Below are 16,206 nucleotides of genomic sequence, written 5' to 3'. Positions count from 1 at the left end.
CCCTATCTTGGTGATTTTCCTTTTCCAACAAACAGGAAATAAATGTGAGCAATGCTGGGAAAGCAAGCATAAGCAAGTCTTGGTGGTGCTCGCCAAATAGTTGTCTCAACTTCACCCAAGCAAACTTCACCAATATGTTTGATGCTGAATAATCACCACTATAATTGGTGTTTGCAGCTATTTCTGATGCATCTTGGTTCTAACTGCATCGGTATTTTTATTGTAAAAGTAGCACCAGTGAAGCCACATTGCTAGCAGCACAATAGGAGGAGTGCCTCTTGAAACACTTTGCCAATTCTCAGAACACTCTAATTTTCCATACTGCTTATATTTTTAAAGTAACAGGAAGTAAGGCCAAAAGACAAATTATTTTCATCATGCTAATGTGATTTTTTAATGAGGAAGGAGCTCACAAAAACAGACAGATGCTCTCACCTGCAGAAGGGTGGGTTTCCTGTAAGTGCATGAACAAAGTGTGTAACAATTTTCCCCACACTAATTATTTCTAAATCCATGCCTCCATACCTCCCCTTTACTGAAAAAAGTGCATTGAACTCAAGCTTTGCTTCTCAGATGTAAAATATGCCAATTTAGGTTGCAGCACTATTTCTACTTTTAAGATTAAAAGTATTTGATAAAAATTACTTTGTAAAAGATAAGAAATTTCTGTGTCAAAAATTGTATAAATAATCTTATACTATTTCTGACAGATAATGCTTGAGTTTTCCAAATAAGTGGAGTTGTACAAAACTGTCCCAACTAATCAGTGTCAGAGAGAAGATCAGAATTTAATCCTATATTGAAATCCTTTAACCTCTTAATTAAAGCCTATTAATTAACCATTAAGAGCTCAGAGTTCCTGGGTATACATGAGGGTTGTAGAGAATGTAGTGAGGCCACCAGCTGGCCTGCTGCCCATTCTTGGCTGCCCATAACCCCACAGAGCAAAGGAAGCAGAGGCAGCAGAACCCAGGAGCTACCAGAGGGAGAAAGGACACTGACAGCTCTGTGAATATCTGTTTTCCTACAAAACTTGAATACTATAGTAAATACAAACAGATTTTACTCACATTTGTTTTAGCACAATTGCATTTAAATGAGAGGAACAAGTCTTGGTTCTGCTCTTCATCAAACAATTATTCTCCTGCATCGCAGTTCTAAGGTTCATGCATTTTATTTTTTCATATTTCTGATCAGGGCACATAGATTATTATATTGTTATGTCATCAGCTAAATTGCTGTGAAGCCTTTTTTTCTGGTGCTTTTATTTGGGGTTTTTTTTTCCCCCCAGTAATAAGATCTGCAAGCTCAATCCCTAAGCATGTTCAATGCAAATCAGACTTGGCAGACTCTGGCAAAAGGAAAGCCTTACTTTATAATGTGGTTTTACCTTTTCTCTTTCTCACAGAGGTATCCTCAACTGCCACAACTTTTTTTAAAAATCTACTATCCTAATTGTAGATATTGTAGAATAAAATTTGGAGGTAAAAAAAAGTTTATTTAGTATTGTCCCTCCTGCAGAACCTGGTCAATTCCATCTGTGGAAAACAAATCATGTCAAAATCAATTGCCATTCTTATTTTGCATGTCTTTTGTATCCAGGACTGACCAGACATCACTATTCAAAGATGACACAATATCAATACTGATATGTTTCCAATTCTTTCTGCTATTGTAACTAAGCTGCTACAACAGGATCCTTGTAAGAGTCAGTTTTCAACATTGGAAGCAAGAGCTTTCTTTAAATATGGACACTCAAAGAAGCTTATTGTATATACATCTCACTTTCATCTTTCCCTGGCCACTAAAGGTAGAGTCAAAAGAGAGGCAAAGGCAGGGCTGTGATATCACAGCCAAAACCTGAACAAATTAGCAGAGTAAAGTTGTGGTCCTAGAGTTATCACAATTCATCAATGTTGCATGTCTAAGCAAAGGAAGAATATTCATTTCATGTGCATAGATAATTATTATTGCAATAGCTGGGAAATACACACAATGGAGTCCAAATTCAATAGCAAATCTTCTAAAGAATAGTTTCCAATAGAACACGTAGCATAATATTTTCATAAGAGATTCAACAGAGATACTGTAAAGAGAATGCAGCAACATCACTAGATATGATGAAATATACTGCAGTATGCTTGCTACTTAAAATTCACATTTAATCTTGAAACAGGCCATGTGCTGCTGTTTCTGAAGTTGCCTGTTAATCAGATTTTTGTCATACAAATATTAGTGTTTTTCACCCTGTTGGTAAACACTGAACTAGAAACAATCAAATTTATTTCACTCTTAGGCACATAACTGGGATAAGGGGGTGTCCACAACTGTTCCAAAACAGTTTTCTGACAAGGTCTGTATATGTGGATAAAGTATGCCTGAGACAAGAGGTCTGACTGTGTCCTTGCTGACAAAATCAAAATTCTCTCTGCTTAATATCCTCACACTGAAACAAGAAAATCCATTTCCTACCAAAAAACTATTCTTAGCAATCAACTGTGGAACCCAGAGAATATACAAACGGATGCAAAACTTCCTAAAGGATGATAAAAAGGTGACATATAGAGTGAGTAACTACAGTTACTGAGCAGCGTTCAAATTTTGGAGTCATTGAATCATGTTAGTGACATATCCAGACTCTGATTAGGCCCCAGTAAAAACTGGATTTTTGTTTCTGTGACAGTGCCTTTTTTGCTCTGAGAGAATCTTCACTGCCTGTTAATGTTATTCATAGATGAGACTTTGTACCCAGTAGTATTCCTCCTCACCCCAGGCCTCTGATCAACTCACCCTGGCACCATCTGTCTATGTTTGTTCTGAGTCCAAGATACTCCAGGAGCCAAATCACTATGAATTTATTTCAACTTTCTCTCTATACAGAACATAATCAGAGAAACATCTTTTGGAAGAGATAAGTAAATTTCCTACTTTTGTAAAATCAATATTACTTCTCTTTGATCACAGAAAGCCACCCATGAGTGCACAAGTAAAAGCAAATGGAAATGATTATATTGAAAAAGCAAAAAGATAAATACATCTGTAAAATAGAAGAGGTGATGGAGGGTTTCATGATACAAATATTTTGAGAACTGTCCTTTTGGAGCATACCTGAATGTTCTGACTATGTGTTCAACTGTCCTCAAATCTCTAAAACCAGAACTGAGTGAAGACTACCACCACATGACAAAATTCTACTCCTGGTGATAAAAGACAATTGTCTCATCTAGTATGTCTTCCCTAGGTAAACATGGCAGAACTCCACATCCTGTAGTCAGCCTTTCTAAATCAGCCTAATCCTTTCCTGCCTTAAATAAGGGAGAATAAATAGACACTTCTTTTCTCTAGCCTTGCTGCCCCTCAACACCTCTTCAATTATGGAATGAATATTTAATTATATTTTTATATAATTAATTGATCAAATCCTACAACTACTCCTTATCAAAGGAATAAAACAAGACAACACAAATAAGAACACTTTACTCACCTTCACTCTGAAAATTGTATCACAATCAACCTCTGTAAATACATCAAAACAAAAGTACCCAACTGAGAGAATAAACCCCTCTCAGAGACAAACACAACATTGACTCATAGCTTTCAATTAAACAGAAACGTTGTTGAAAGAAGTTGGGAGTTTAAAAGCACATAACTAGCATTACTGAACTTTCATCTGTAAAGCTCTGCAGCTGGGAAGCCTAATTGTATTTTCAGCAAGCCTAATTGTGTTTCCTGACTCCAGGCATTCCCCAGATACTGTTGACTGACGGGTCTGGTTCTGCTTTCAACCTGCAAGTAAGCAAAAATACCCACTGCCATATGAAATTTGGTATGAAGAACAATCACTGCTCCCACTGATATCATCAGCAGCTGGAGGTGCCCAATACTTCATATAAGCAGTCAGCACTACCCACAGCTGGGTCATTTGTAGAAGTCATTCCAGAGGTACAAAGGTACTTAGTACCTGCATTCAGTAGGAAACATTAAGATGTATGGCTTAAAGCACACAGATGGCCTATCTGAAGTGCCAAACATCTTCAGTGCAAAGAAACGCAATAGAATTAAAAGGTATCTGCCAGATCCATTTCTAGAGTTACTGGCATGAACTGTTTTGGAACTTGCTTCCTGGTTCTGAAATTTGGTATTCACTCGTAAACCTAATTTTTGATTTTCCAAGAATTTGATCCAACATCTTGAGGGTACTTATGCAGTTATGATGTTATAATTGATTCAACCATAATCACTGAATCTCTCCTCTTCCCTGAATATTTATTATTTTTCATTATGCTCTGATCTTGATACCTCTACCTGCAGTGCAAAATAAAAATATTTAGAATCTTTTTAATATCAAATTATCATTCATTAAAACTAGCCATTGAAAGCCTTTTTTATTGCACCAATCACTACTGATTTAAGAAGCCTGATGTATTTATGACAGTTAAACAGTTTAAGGTCATCAGGAAAGCCACTTTGATTGTTTCAGGGAATGTTATTTTTACTACTAAATAATCTTTTATACATCTCTGAATCCAAATTCTTCATCAGCTGTCTTCCCAGTTCATCCAATAATTTAAAAATATCTTCTAGTTATTTCCAGAAATTTTTCACTCACTCAGTAACATGTACAGCAGAAGAAATGAAGGTATATTTTGTTCATGCCTTCTTACTAACAGTTAACATGGAAAAGAAAACCAAACCAAACCAAAACAAAATAGGAATTACTCTGGGATAAAGACACTGCTCTCAAGAAACTTTACAAGTTATTACCCTTACTTTAGTCATACCCTTACTCATGTGTGATAGTATCCTGGGAGGCTATTCCTCCTTGGTACAAGCCATGCTGAGTTTTTCCAAGTAAAATGTTGAGAGGATGAAACAGATTGCAAGAAAGTGATAAAGAGAAATATATTGAGGAGAGGTACTGAAGGACTGTTTGGATCTACAGACTCATGCAAAAGGTCTAGGGTATCATTCCAGGAGAAAGTAGCTCTGAGCCTATAATACCAGGTGAGCCTAATTACAAGCACTGAACTCAGCAGAAAGTTCAAATCAGCAGTTTTCATATGGAAACAGAAGCTGTAATGCCAAAACAAGCCCAAGATAATTGTGTCATAATTAAACTTCTCAGGTGTTGATAACAGACACTCATAACTCTGCTGTCTCGTGTGAGTGCAGCCTGAGCATCTCTTCACATTTACAGTACTACAAGGGTGGCTGTATGACTCACAGAAGCATGGCTTTAGGGAAGAGAGAGATCAGTTCCATTAAAGTCTAACTAGTTCCAACATCCTTTGATTTTATGATTCTGACTGCTAAGCTTATTCTTTTCTCTTGGAAAATTCAACCAAAAAGAGCACTAACATATAAAGATGTATTTTAACATATTTTTAAACTAGACAATGCAGAAAACATTATAATGTGTTAATCTATTCTTCAAATCCAATAACATTAACTGAAATGTAAAATATTTAGAATACAGAAAATACTGACAAAAATGTCAAATATCCATGGTGAGGAAAACTGTAACAGAGTGAAGAGAGCCAAAATAAAATACATTGGAAACTTGCCAGAGAGAGATATCAGAAAATCTTTAAACTAGAAAAAACAGAAATCTTGAGTTTGAAGAAGATGATCTATGAAAACAATTTTTGTGTATTAAAAAGAATTGTCTCAGCTAACTGGAGCCCAGAAATCATGTATACCAAGCACAGCTTGGCTGTACATTCTGGTTTTCTCCATTAGGTTTCAGACTAGGATTCTGTCTATGCAGGAAGGCTGTAGATTTACTGAGCTCACAAGCTTCCCTTCAGTTTCAAGCACCCTAACTGTTGTCCCATAGCATAATGTTTTTGTGCTGGGCTTATATTCCTAATGGGAATATCAATTCAATAAGAAAAAATACCAGATGGAAAATAATGACTTAAAGCATGCTATGCAAAGTGATTCAGGTAATATAAAACCCATGAAATTTCAGATATTGGTATTTGTTATGTTCACAGTGAGAATCATGAACCTGACCACAATTCATCAGTGTAATATCACATATATATTTTAAATTTTCTATCCAACTATGAGAAGACAGCTGTTACCTGCTTGAAGAGAAAGGCAAATGTATTAAAAAAGCTGATAACAACCTGCAAACAAAACATAAGAACCAGAAGATATTCTCCTTTGCTTTTGCTTTGTCTCTGATAAGACATTTCCATCAAAGGGACTAAGAGATTATTTTAACAAAATAGAAACTCTCCAAGAGAGCTAAGGATATGTTGCTTATTATAGTATTTCCTTGGTTAAAAGAAAAAGAAACAACAGTTTTTAAGAAGTTACTTCCACAAATCTGAATTTCCCTCCAATTTATATAAATAAATATGTATGTACCATGAATGGTTGAAAATTTATAGATAATCCGTGAAAAAACTCTATACATAGTAGCAGCCATGGGTGCACTGAATAGTCCCTTCTAAAAAAAAAAAAAAAAAAAAAAAAGATGTCTCTACGATGCAGATCTGTATTTTCAAGAATTAATAATTACCTACTTTTTTTTCTTTCCTATTTTCACCATAGTTTAGTCAGAGTGCCTCAGCAATAAGACCCATTCTTTCGCCAATTTATTCCCTGGCAGATTTAAAAAAAAAAGATTCAGATTTCATTTAGCAAGTCAAAACCATTTTATGCCACTTCTTGGAATAATCTTACTTGGAACTAGTAACATTGCACATAAAATAGAATTCACAACACTTCTACTTATAGATTATAACATGCCCAGTCATTTTAAGAAGAGAGACATTAAATTGTCATGAATAATGTAAAGCTGGTAGCATGCAGCAGCTGGGGACTGATCCTCTCTAGAAGTATTGACCTTCCTAAGACAAGATTTGATAAACATCATTTAACTGATGCATGATCTTTATCATCAGTTCTTCACAGAATGAAATGCAGAATCCTTCTTTGGAAAATAGAAACTAAAGCATTCATTGGGGTTATAGTTAATGCCAAGATGAGTTTATAACCTCTATGTTTTGCAAGAACCCCTTTTGCCTCTGCCCTAACTGTAGGTTCCGTTGGAAACTGAGGTAATTGATTCAGCTGCAGTCTTAACATGCTTTCCTCTTATTAAAAGAGTATCACTTCTGTCTTGTTTAAGTTAAGCTTAAGCCAGCATTTTCTAAATCTATTTGCTTATCTCATTCAGACAACCTGTCATCCCTCTAGGGGTACTGTCTATTTCTTTTGGAAAGCAGCTCAAATCAGGATGCTGTCAGCATATTAGCAGTGCCACAGCCTGTGACATTCACAAACCCTGAAAAATTGCAGAAATTGGAGAGAAAATACTTCCCACAAAGCTTTTAGGAGCTGGTCTATGTTACGATGTATTGCAGTCTGTATTTTCTAGTCAGCATCACATTACATCTCTATCCATATACATACGGAAACACTCCATTCTTCAATCATATATTTTTTACTTATTATGTTGCGTAACACAAAACATCTAGAGATTTTAGGACACAAAATAGGTCAGATATAGCTCCAATTCGGCCCTACCTTATTTATAAGTGGAAATATTTTCCTTTATTACTCTTTTATCTGGTTTCCTCTTTGAGTAAAGTATATAAACACAGATTATGTCAGTTTGGGGGACTTTTTTCACCTTTTTGCTGCCCATGATGCTAAGTGCTAGCCAGCTAAGTATTTTTGGTTGTATTCTTCTTTCTATATGCAGATTTGTTTTATAACCCCAGACTCTCAATGAATTCCTATATCACACTCCAGTTTTGTTTAAAGTTTAGTTCTCTTTCACAGACAATATGTTTCATACATTTTCCCTGACATTTTTTCAATTCCTTATTAATAAAGTCTATTAATAAACTTCTTTAATTTATAAAAAATGCAGAATCTATTAATCAATTATTTTTAGTTAATTGCATTCTGTGACTCTGCTGAATTACAAATCCCTGTATGTTTTAGAATTGAAATAGATCAGTTGGGTTCCAATTTAAATATAGAAATGTATTTCTCACAATCACTATATTTACCTGTTCGAAACATGTTTATCTTTGTCTTCTGATAAAACTGAGTTCCACCATAGTCATTGAATCATTAATATGGGAAAAGATCTCCAAGGTCATTGAGTCCATTTGACCAAACACTGCCATGTCAACTAAACCACAGCACTGAGTGTCACATCCAGTCATTCCCTGAACACTTCCAGGGATGGTGAGTCCATCACTTCCCTAGGCAGCTCATTCTGACGCATAGCAACCCTTTCAGTGAAGAAATGGCTATCTTAACCCATTAACATTGTGACCAATCCAAGCATCATAAATAAGGATTTCTTGTATTAAATGAAAATACAAGAAATGTATGGTTCCAGGGCAACCATACAATCAGACAACTATAATGTCGTGTTGCAAATGGCAAATTTAGTAGTCTCAGTAAGAGTTGTAATAAGTCATCAGAATCAAACAACAGAAGTTGTTTTGGCACCTCATATTTATTTTATTATGGAGACAAAAACAGTTTCACAGTTCAGAGTTATTTTATGGATTTCTATTTTACTTTAAAATAGCTACAATCTCCCTGTATTGGTTTTTTTATATACTGCAAATTATAATTTTATTTTGAACTCACTTACTCTCTATTTTCTTTCTACCTTACTGCCCACAAAAATAAACACAGTAGAGTGTTAGACTTCTCATGACTCCAAAGTCACAAGTGTATTGGCTGCAGAGACCTATTTTTCCCTTTCCAGAAAATATTCCTTCAAGTGGAGTGTGTTATTTTCTACAGGTTCTATTAAAAACCATTCTGAAGAGGAACTGCGCTGACCGTAAATAAACCCACTGACTATATATAGTGTAACTTGTGTTAAATAATTGTTGATGTGGGTTTGCTATCACATGTGGGTTAGATAACTGGAAGATATACAAAACTACCTGGTGGTTGGCAGACATATTCTATATTAAGTAAATTTAGAGTACAAAACTAATGATCTATTGATTTATGTTAAGTATTCGAGAAATGTCAATCTATTTTAACTAGAATTCATTGGAAATTCTCATCAACAGAAAATTTTACTGTTTTGCTGGTGGTGTACCAATAGAAAAATTAATTTAATTTACAGAAAAATACTCAAAAAAAGGTTTTACTAAGTATCATTTCACAGTAATATTCAATCTTCATTTCCTTATAGTGACAACATGACTTCCAGAAAAACATAAATATCTATTTATTGACCAGCCATTTTTAGCAGAAAAAAAATCCATGTTGTGCTAAGCAATGTACATGTTTTAATCTCTCCTAGAATCCTAGTGAAAGTACAAAAAACCAATGAAATAATTTATTTATTTTTAAATTATTTTTAACATTGAAAATATTATTTAAAGCATTAAATTTAAAAAAAGTTGTTTAACAACTTTTGACACTATGTTGCATCTATTGTTTATTAACAATGTGCTTTTTAGCCTAGAGAAGAAAAAGTTCAGGGAGGGGACCTTATCAATAAATACAAATACTGAAGGAAGAGTGCAAAGAGAATGGATCCAGGCTCTTTCCAGCTGTGCCCAGTGACAGGATCAGAGGCAATAGGCACAAACTGAAGCACAGGAAGGTCCCTCTGAGCAGAAAGAAACACTTTTTATTCTAGGGTGTCCCAGCACTAGCACATGTATCTCTTGCCCAGAGATGCTGTAGAGTCCCCATCGCTGGATATATTCAAAATCCATCTAGACATAGTCGTAAACAATGGCCCTAGGTGGCCCAGCTTGAGGAGGAGGATTGGGTGAGATGACCTCCAGAAATCTCTTCCAACACCAACCATTTTGTGATTTGTGGTCCAGAATTTGTGTCCAAAAGCATCAGACTAATCCTACTTCTGCCCATAAGGACACATGTCAATGGTTCTACAAAAATACCTTCTCCAGAGCAAAAGTGAAATCTACAACCTGATACCTTGTTTTCAGACACTACTGACTTCTTTCCTGCTTTCTCTCACCGCAATTTGTCCTCCCCAGATTCACTGTAAATAAGTCTTTTCATCAGCAAATGTGGACAATTAGACATATCTCGAAATCAGACTCAGATACTGACAGTGATTTCAAGTGGAAATGCCCCAATATGTATGAATAGTGGTAAAATTTTCTACAGGCATTTATTCTCCTCCCCCAGAGTCCCACAATGTTCTCCAGTACAATATTTCTTTGCAAGCCATTAATGTCAGAAAAAGAAATAAAATTTAAAAGGTGTACCATTAGTATTTCTGTTAACTTCTCTCCCAGAAAGTTTACAATAATCACAAAATAAATCCTGATAATTAATACATTAATGAAATCATCACAAATAAACAGTACTGGAAGACCCTTTTAAAAGTCACTTAGTCCATTCTCTCGTCCCAGCACAGGAACAGATACACTTGTGTCACTTCTAACAGATACTTGCCAAACCTGCTCCTTAAGGCTTTCACAGCATCCATACAAGCTCTAAAAAAAGTATGCAAGCATTTTAAGTTTTCTTTCCATTTTTCATTCCTCCCTAATGCAACTTAAGTTTACTCCTTTGAGCTCCACCATGATATGAACATGGAAAAGTGATTATTCCTTTCCATTTTTCAACAGTGTTCTGTCCGTCTCCTTCATCCCCTGGGATTTTCTCTTCAGGAGGCTAAATGAACTCATGTGTTTGATTCTTTCCTAATACATACCATGTTTCTTAGACACCTAACTATTCATTGTTATTACTCTCCACTGAATTACAACCCTGCTGAATTTACAACTCTCCACTCAATTACAACAAAATTTACAAATTACAATTACAATTTGAAGGGCATGCTATTCCAGGTAAGATCTTACCAAAGCCTAGCAGCATGAAACTTCTTCACAGTGCTTCCAGGCTAGTGTCTGTACATTCCTATATGACATTAATCTCTTTCATGATACTGGCTACAGCTCAGCTTGCATATTGATTATGGCTTCCTGATTCTCTGCCAAAGAATATTATCCTACACCATTTTTCTTTGTCCTATGTCAACCACAGAAACTACCTCTACATAACATCATTTTGCATTTATCCTTTTGAATGGCATCATAATATCATAAAAATAGTTTGGGGTTTTCAGGATAGTTTTTGAATATAATTTTACTATTACATGTTAGCACAAGACTGGGAGATGTGTATCTATAAATTGACTATACAAATAAATTAATTTCTTAATTCTATAATAAAAACAGAACAAAAGTGGCTCCCAAAGAGATCACCGCTCAAAAGAATCCTTCCATAATAACAGCAACCATTTTTAAATATTTTTTGTTAACTATAACTCAACTGTTTACACTGCCCATACACTGTTTCCAGTTTCTTGAAAGCCATATGCTCCATATGTACAACACTGGTAAGCAGAAAAATATTTGCTGAGTTAAGGAAACTGGAAATACAAAGTACTGAGGTGTTGTGAACAAAATGTAATATTGCCAGTACCTAACAATAACCAAAAAATAAAATATTAGTCATTAATATTATATACAATTTTATAAGCCCTTAAGTGAGAATATTAGAAATAGTGCTCATAATAACACACTGCTTTAAAGTGTACCTATTAAATGTCCTATTTTCCATTTTAATCCATGAAATCTTCTCACTGTGTATTCTCAAGAAACATCACAGTTTTCATAAACCACAAGTATGAAGGCTCACTTAAATATACATATTTAAAAATAAACAAAAATTGATTCTGCCTGGAAAATAATTGACAAGTTATATGTATACATTAAATCAGTTACACAGGAGTTCAAAAGCAAACATTTATTTTATTACATAAACTTACAAGGCATCCATCTCTAGAAGAAAGAAAAGACAGCAACTTTAATGCTTAAACTTTAAATAACATCTGAAGTACATTTTAAGAATTTGAAAGTTTAGAATAATAATTTTTTTTTCATTTTTCTTTATGAAAGGAATATTTTCAGCTCCATGCTTTAAGTTCTACTCTAAGACGGAATGTCCTAGCTTTGCCAGTTTCTGTTAAAACTTAAAATTTTCATATAGCAAACAAAGTACTGACTTAACAGCATAAAAGGTTAATGGATGAAATATTGGCTCCATCCACATCAAAATTTCATCAGCTTTGACTGACCCAAGATTTCTCCTTATATCTGCTAAAGTTTGGAAACTTTACAGATATTCTAAAAGTATGAAAAAAATGACATTTTCCTGGTCCTTAGAAAGCTCTTCACACATATGATGTAGATTCATATAGCATTCTATGCATGACTCTGACCATGCATGTGCATAGCCATGCTATAAATAATGCTACATGTCTTATCATTCCAGCTCCTCATGCACCGAAGACACATCACTTCACTGGGAGTTTCATCTGTGGAACATTTGGAAAAAAAAGAAAAAAAAAAAAAAAGAAAAAAAAAAAAGAAAAAAATGGAGCAGTAGTAACTCCTTAAACGGTACTCTAATGCATTAAGATCACTTAAGTTACTGATAAGGAGAGTAAAACCTGATTTTCAGTTTTCCCTTTTCAAATGAGGGGTTGGAAAGCAAATGGTGCTCAGCTTGTAAAATGCCCTCAGCTGAATGTTGTAAATGGGCAATTGTTTTAAACACACTCTCCAGGATGCTCTAATGCTATACAGACATTACTTAATCTACAGAGAGCAGCTTACTTACGTCTGGGGCTCCTTTTCATTTTGTTGTTTTTGCTGTGGTTGAAGAACGTTATTTACCAGCTCAGTGATCCCACTAAAGGGAAACCACCTGTTTAAACAAGCAAATAATGTGACTGAATAACCAATAAAACCACACTAGTTTGAATGTTTTCTTATCCAACGTTAGTAGAAATACAGAGGCGGGAAAGCTAGGAGCCAATGGGAATGTTAGCTGCAGAACTAAGTCAGCCACTAAGGATATAAGGGAAGTAAAGTGTTACAAGTTCACAAGCAGGCAGTGAGAACCTACATCCAGCTAACGTGTGGATGAGTAAGAAGCTACAGGCAGCTCTCTTACAAGCCAGTCAGGAAGCAGATGACAAACTACCTGCAGCCTATCAGGTATCAGTGAAAGCTAATACCATCAAAGGTGCAGAGAGCAGAACATGGCAAAGGTAGAAAAGTCAAGCCTATTGCATCTTTAAGATATTTTACTTACTGTGTCGGCTGTGGTTTTTGCTCTTCTTTGACCCTAAAAAAATAAGTTTGCACAACTGAGTGCAACATGTTGAAAACAACTACTCTGAAGACCTAAAATCTGTATCAAACAGGAGGGGGAAGTTCCTACTTTGAGTTAAAAGGATTTCCTTTCATTTTTGTTGGATGTTTATATTAAGTGGTACTATGGGCTTATTTCCATTTAGTTTTACAGATGGGGAGTCCCAAGTATATAAAACTTTAAAACATAACTAAAAATTAAATCAGTAATGTACCATACCTGACTTCCAATTTTTTTGCTCATAATACCATGTTAAAACATTTCCAGCAATACATTCAACTATAAACACAAAGGAAGGTGCTTTGGTTACATAAACTACAATCTATTTTTTTTTTTAATTTTTATTTTCAACCAAACTGCCAGTCATAGTTCATGGTGAATTTATAACATGCCATTTAAAATGTATATCCTAAGCTAATAGGTTAAAGGGATTTCTGCATTACATTTATTAAACTACAGTGATGTCAGGATCTGAAGACAAAGTAACTAAAAACTAAGGAAGGAAGACTAAGGAATTTTACTCGAGTGACCTTTAGTAGGACTTGCTTAAAGAAACGCCTGAATAATACATATAATAGGTCTGTTTAGAACTGATTAATATTTGTCCACTGTCTTTAGGAAAATATTCCATCTAAAATACACGCTTTAACTTAAATGAGCCAGCTGATGTTCTATACCAAACCTGTGCTGGTTTCAGCTGGGGAAGAGTTAATTTTCCTCATGTGGCTAGCATAGGGCTGTGTTTTGGATTTATGCTGAACAGGGATGATCATACAGAGATGTTTTTGTTATTGCTGGGCAGTGCTTACACAGAGCCAAGGCCTTTTCTGCTCTCCCCAGTGCCCCACTGGTGAGGAAGTTGGGGGTGCATGGGAGGCTGGGAGGAGATGCAGCCATGACAGATGACCCAAAGTGACCAAAAGGATATTCCAGACCATATGACGTCATTCTCAGTAAATAAAGTTCGGGGAAGAAGGAGGAAAGGGGGCACATTTGGAATGATGGAGTTTGTCTTCCCAAGTCACTGTTACACCTGATGGAGCCCTGCTCTCCTGGAGATGGCTGAAGGCCTGCCTGCCCATGGGAAGCAGTGAATTAAATCCTTATTTTGCTTTGCCTGTGAAAGCAGTTTCTACTTTTCCTATTAAACTGTCTTTATCTCAACCCACGAGTTTTCTATCTTTTACCCTTCTGATTCTCCCCCAGATCCTACTGGTGAGGGAGTGAGCAAGCAGCTGCCTTGTTTACTGACTGGGGTTAAGTCATGACAAAACCCAAGAATAGTGACATATACCCACAGGAATATTTACATCCTCTAATTGCAGAGATTGTTCTTAAATATCAAGTTAGGATCTACCTTCCCTATATGTTCAAAAACCAAGAAAGATTCCTAATAGATATTCTGAATGTCTCTATAGAGAATACTCTCACCTAACTAAAAAGGAAGGGCAGACTCATAATTTAAGTGGATGCTTAGTGTTGCACAGAAAACTAAAGCTCACCAGAATAGCTCCATACCTCCTCCACTATATGATATCACAGGAAATATCTCCATAAACAGGATTCAGTGAGTACACAAGAATTAAGTAGGTGGACAATAAGAAACACTAAAATATTTCCAAAGCTTTGTACAGAAAGGGAAAACTGAACATGCAACACACAATAAAATGTCTTCTAGCATGGTTTTGCCTCTTCAGCACTTTAGACATTTATTTACAAAGTAACATTCCAGCACAAAATCAAAATAAATAAATAAATAAACAAACAAACCCAAAAAACCAAGCAGGTATGTAAAAAAAAAATTAAAAGTAAAAATAAAAATTTCTCATGCCATTACAATTCCACTCTACCATGCATCTTATTCATAATACTATCTTTAACCAAGAGAATCCACACTAGTTTTTCAATGTAGAAAATTCAAAGCAGGAGAAATGAGAGGGACAGGAAATCAAAGCATGTCCATCCTTTTCCCACTAGGTAGCTCAAGACATTTAATTTAGATCCCCCAATGTTATGACCCTTAAAGCTCCATGGTCAGCTGTGAGAAGAAAACATTCCCAGATAATAATTCAGAGCTTCTAAGTTGCATGCACAGAACTGGACACTGAAATGTGACTTCCCTGACAACAGGGCATTGAAAACTGAATGTATCACTAACCTGTATATTCCTTCCCTTACATGATTTCCAAACATACTTACTTGACATTTATTTTTAAGTTATTTCTTCATTATGAATTTTTCTATTGAACTAAAGAAGGAAATCTGAGCTCTTCACATAATCAGATTACAAACAACATCTTTCCTTTAGATAGTGACCACGATCATTATTTTTTCACATGTGGAACTGAGATCAAATTGGGTTAAAACTCTAAGTGTGCTGTTTGAAATCTTTGGTATGTTTTTTTCAAGAGGAGCTAGCATCTTTACGTAGTAGTATATATATGGTGATTTCAATTGCAGCTGCAAACCCTTGGTATTTTTGAAAATCTTAAAATCAATTTTTAGTTTTGCACCATTAAATACAACTCATTGTCCATTAGCAGACATGTTGAAAACCTGCATTTAAAATTAATTTCTCAGCATTTTATAGGAACACTGTGTGCTAAGTCAGGATATAATATGACCCTACAATTCAAAATATCTCTCTTATAAATTAATCTTTTCTCCTCCTACAATTCTGTGTCTCATTCACTATACACTTTCCAACACTGCAGCTAAGTGAGGACAAGAGCTGCCATTATTATATAACAGTGACGCATTCCTTGAGCACTCTCCATACATCCTTCAGTCCCTGGATTAGGAAATTATCTTCCTTGACTTTATAACAAGCATGGAAGGCAAACTACAATTTGAAAAGAAATTATGAAAAAATCTATTGAATTAATAGATTCTACCATATGATTTTAAATGAATATTAGCCTTGTGGATCAACAGGCCTGAACCCTTCAGGTATACAGCACAGGTATTTATCTTTCAAGGTCAGAGAATGGATACAGATTCCGG

The 16,206-nt window shown here is 35.2% G+C and overlaps 1 protein-coding gene across 13 annotated transcripts in view; it reads right to left on the bottom strand.

The window, feature by feature from the left end:
• Positions 1-16,206, bottom strand: part of RIMS2 (regulating synaptic membrane exocytosis 2) — a 448,647-nt gene that overhangs the window by 377,080 nt on the left and 55,361 nt on the right. For 10 of the 13 annotated variants that reach the window (XM_085053372.1, XM_085053378.1, XM_085053373.1 and 7 more), the window contains exons 2-3: positions 13,144-13,176; positions 12,667-12,753 (exon numbers count right to left, since the gene is read on the bottom strand). The exons of the other annotated variants lie outside the window; for them this stretch is intronic. In XM_085053372.1, coding sequence (XP_084909498.1) covers positions 12,667-12,753; positions 13,144-13,176 — 120 coding nt within the window. The remainder of the gene's footprint in view (positions 1-12,666; positions 12,754-13,143; positions 13,177-16,206) is intronic. 13 annotated transcript variants of the gene reach the window in all.

Source organism: Lichenostomus cassidix, chromosome 2, assembly GCF_008360975.1.
Source record: "Lichenostomus cassidix isolate B80296 chromosome 2, HeHo_3.0, whole genome shotgun sequence".
Lineage (NCBI taxonomy): Eukaryota > Metazoa > Chordata > Aves > Passeriformes > Meliphagidae > Lichenostomus > Lichenostomus cassidix.
The sequence above is the reverse complement of the archived record's forward strand: the minus strand, read 5'-3'. Positions and strand labels throughout refer to the sequence as shown.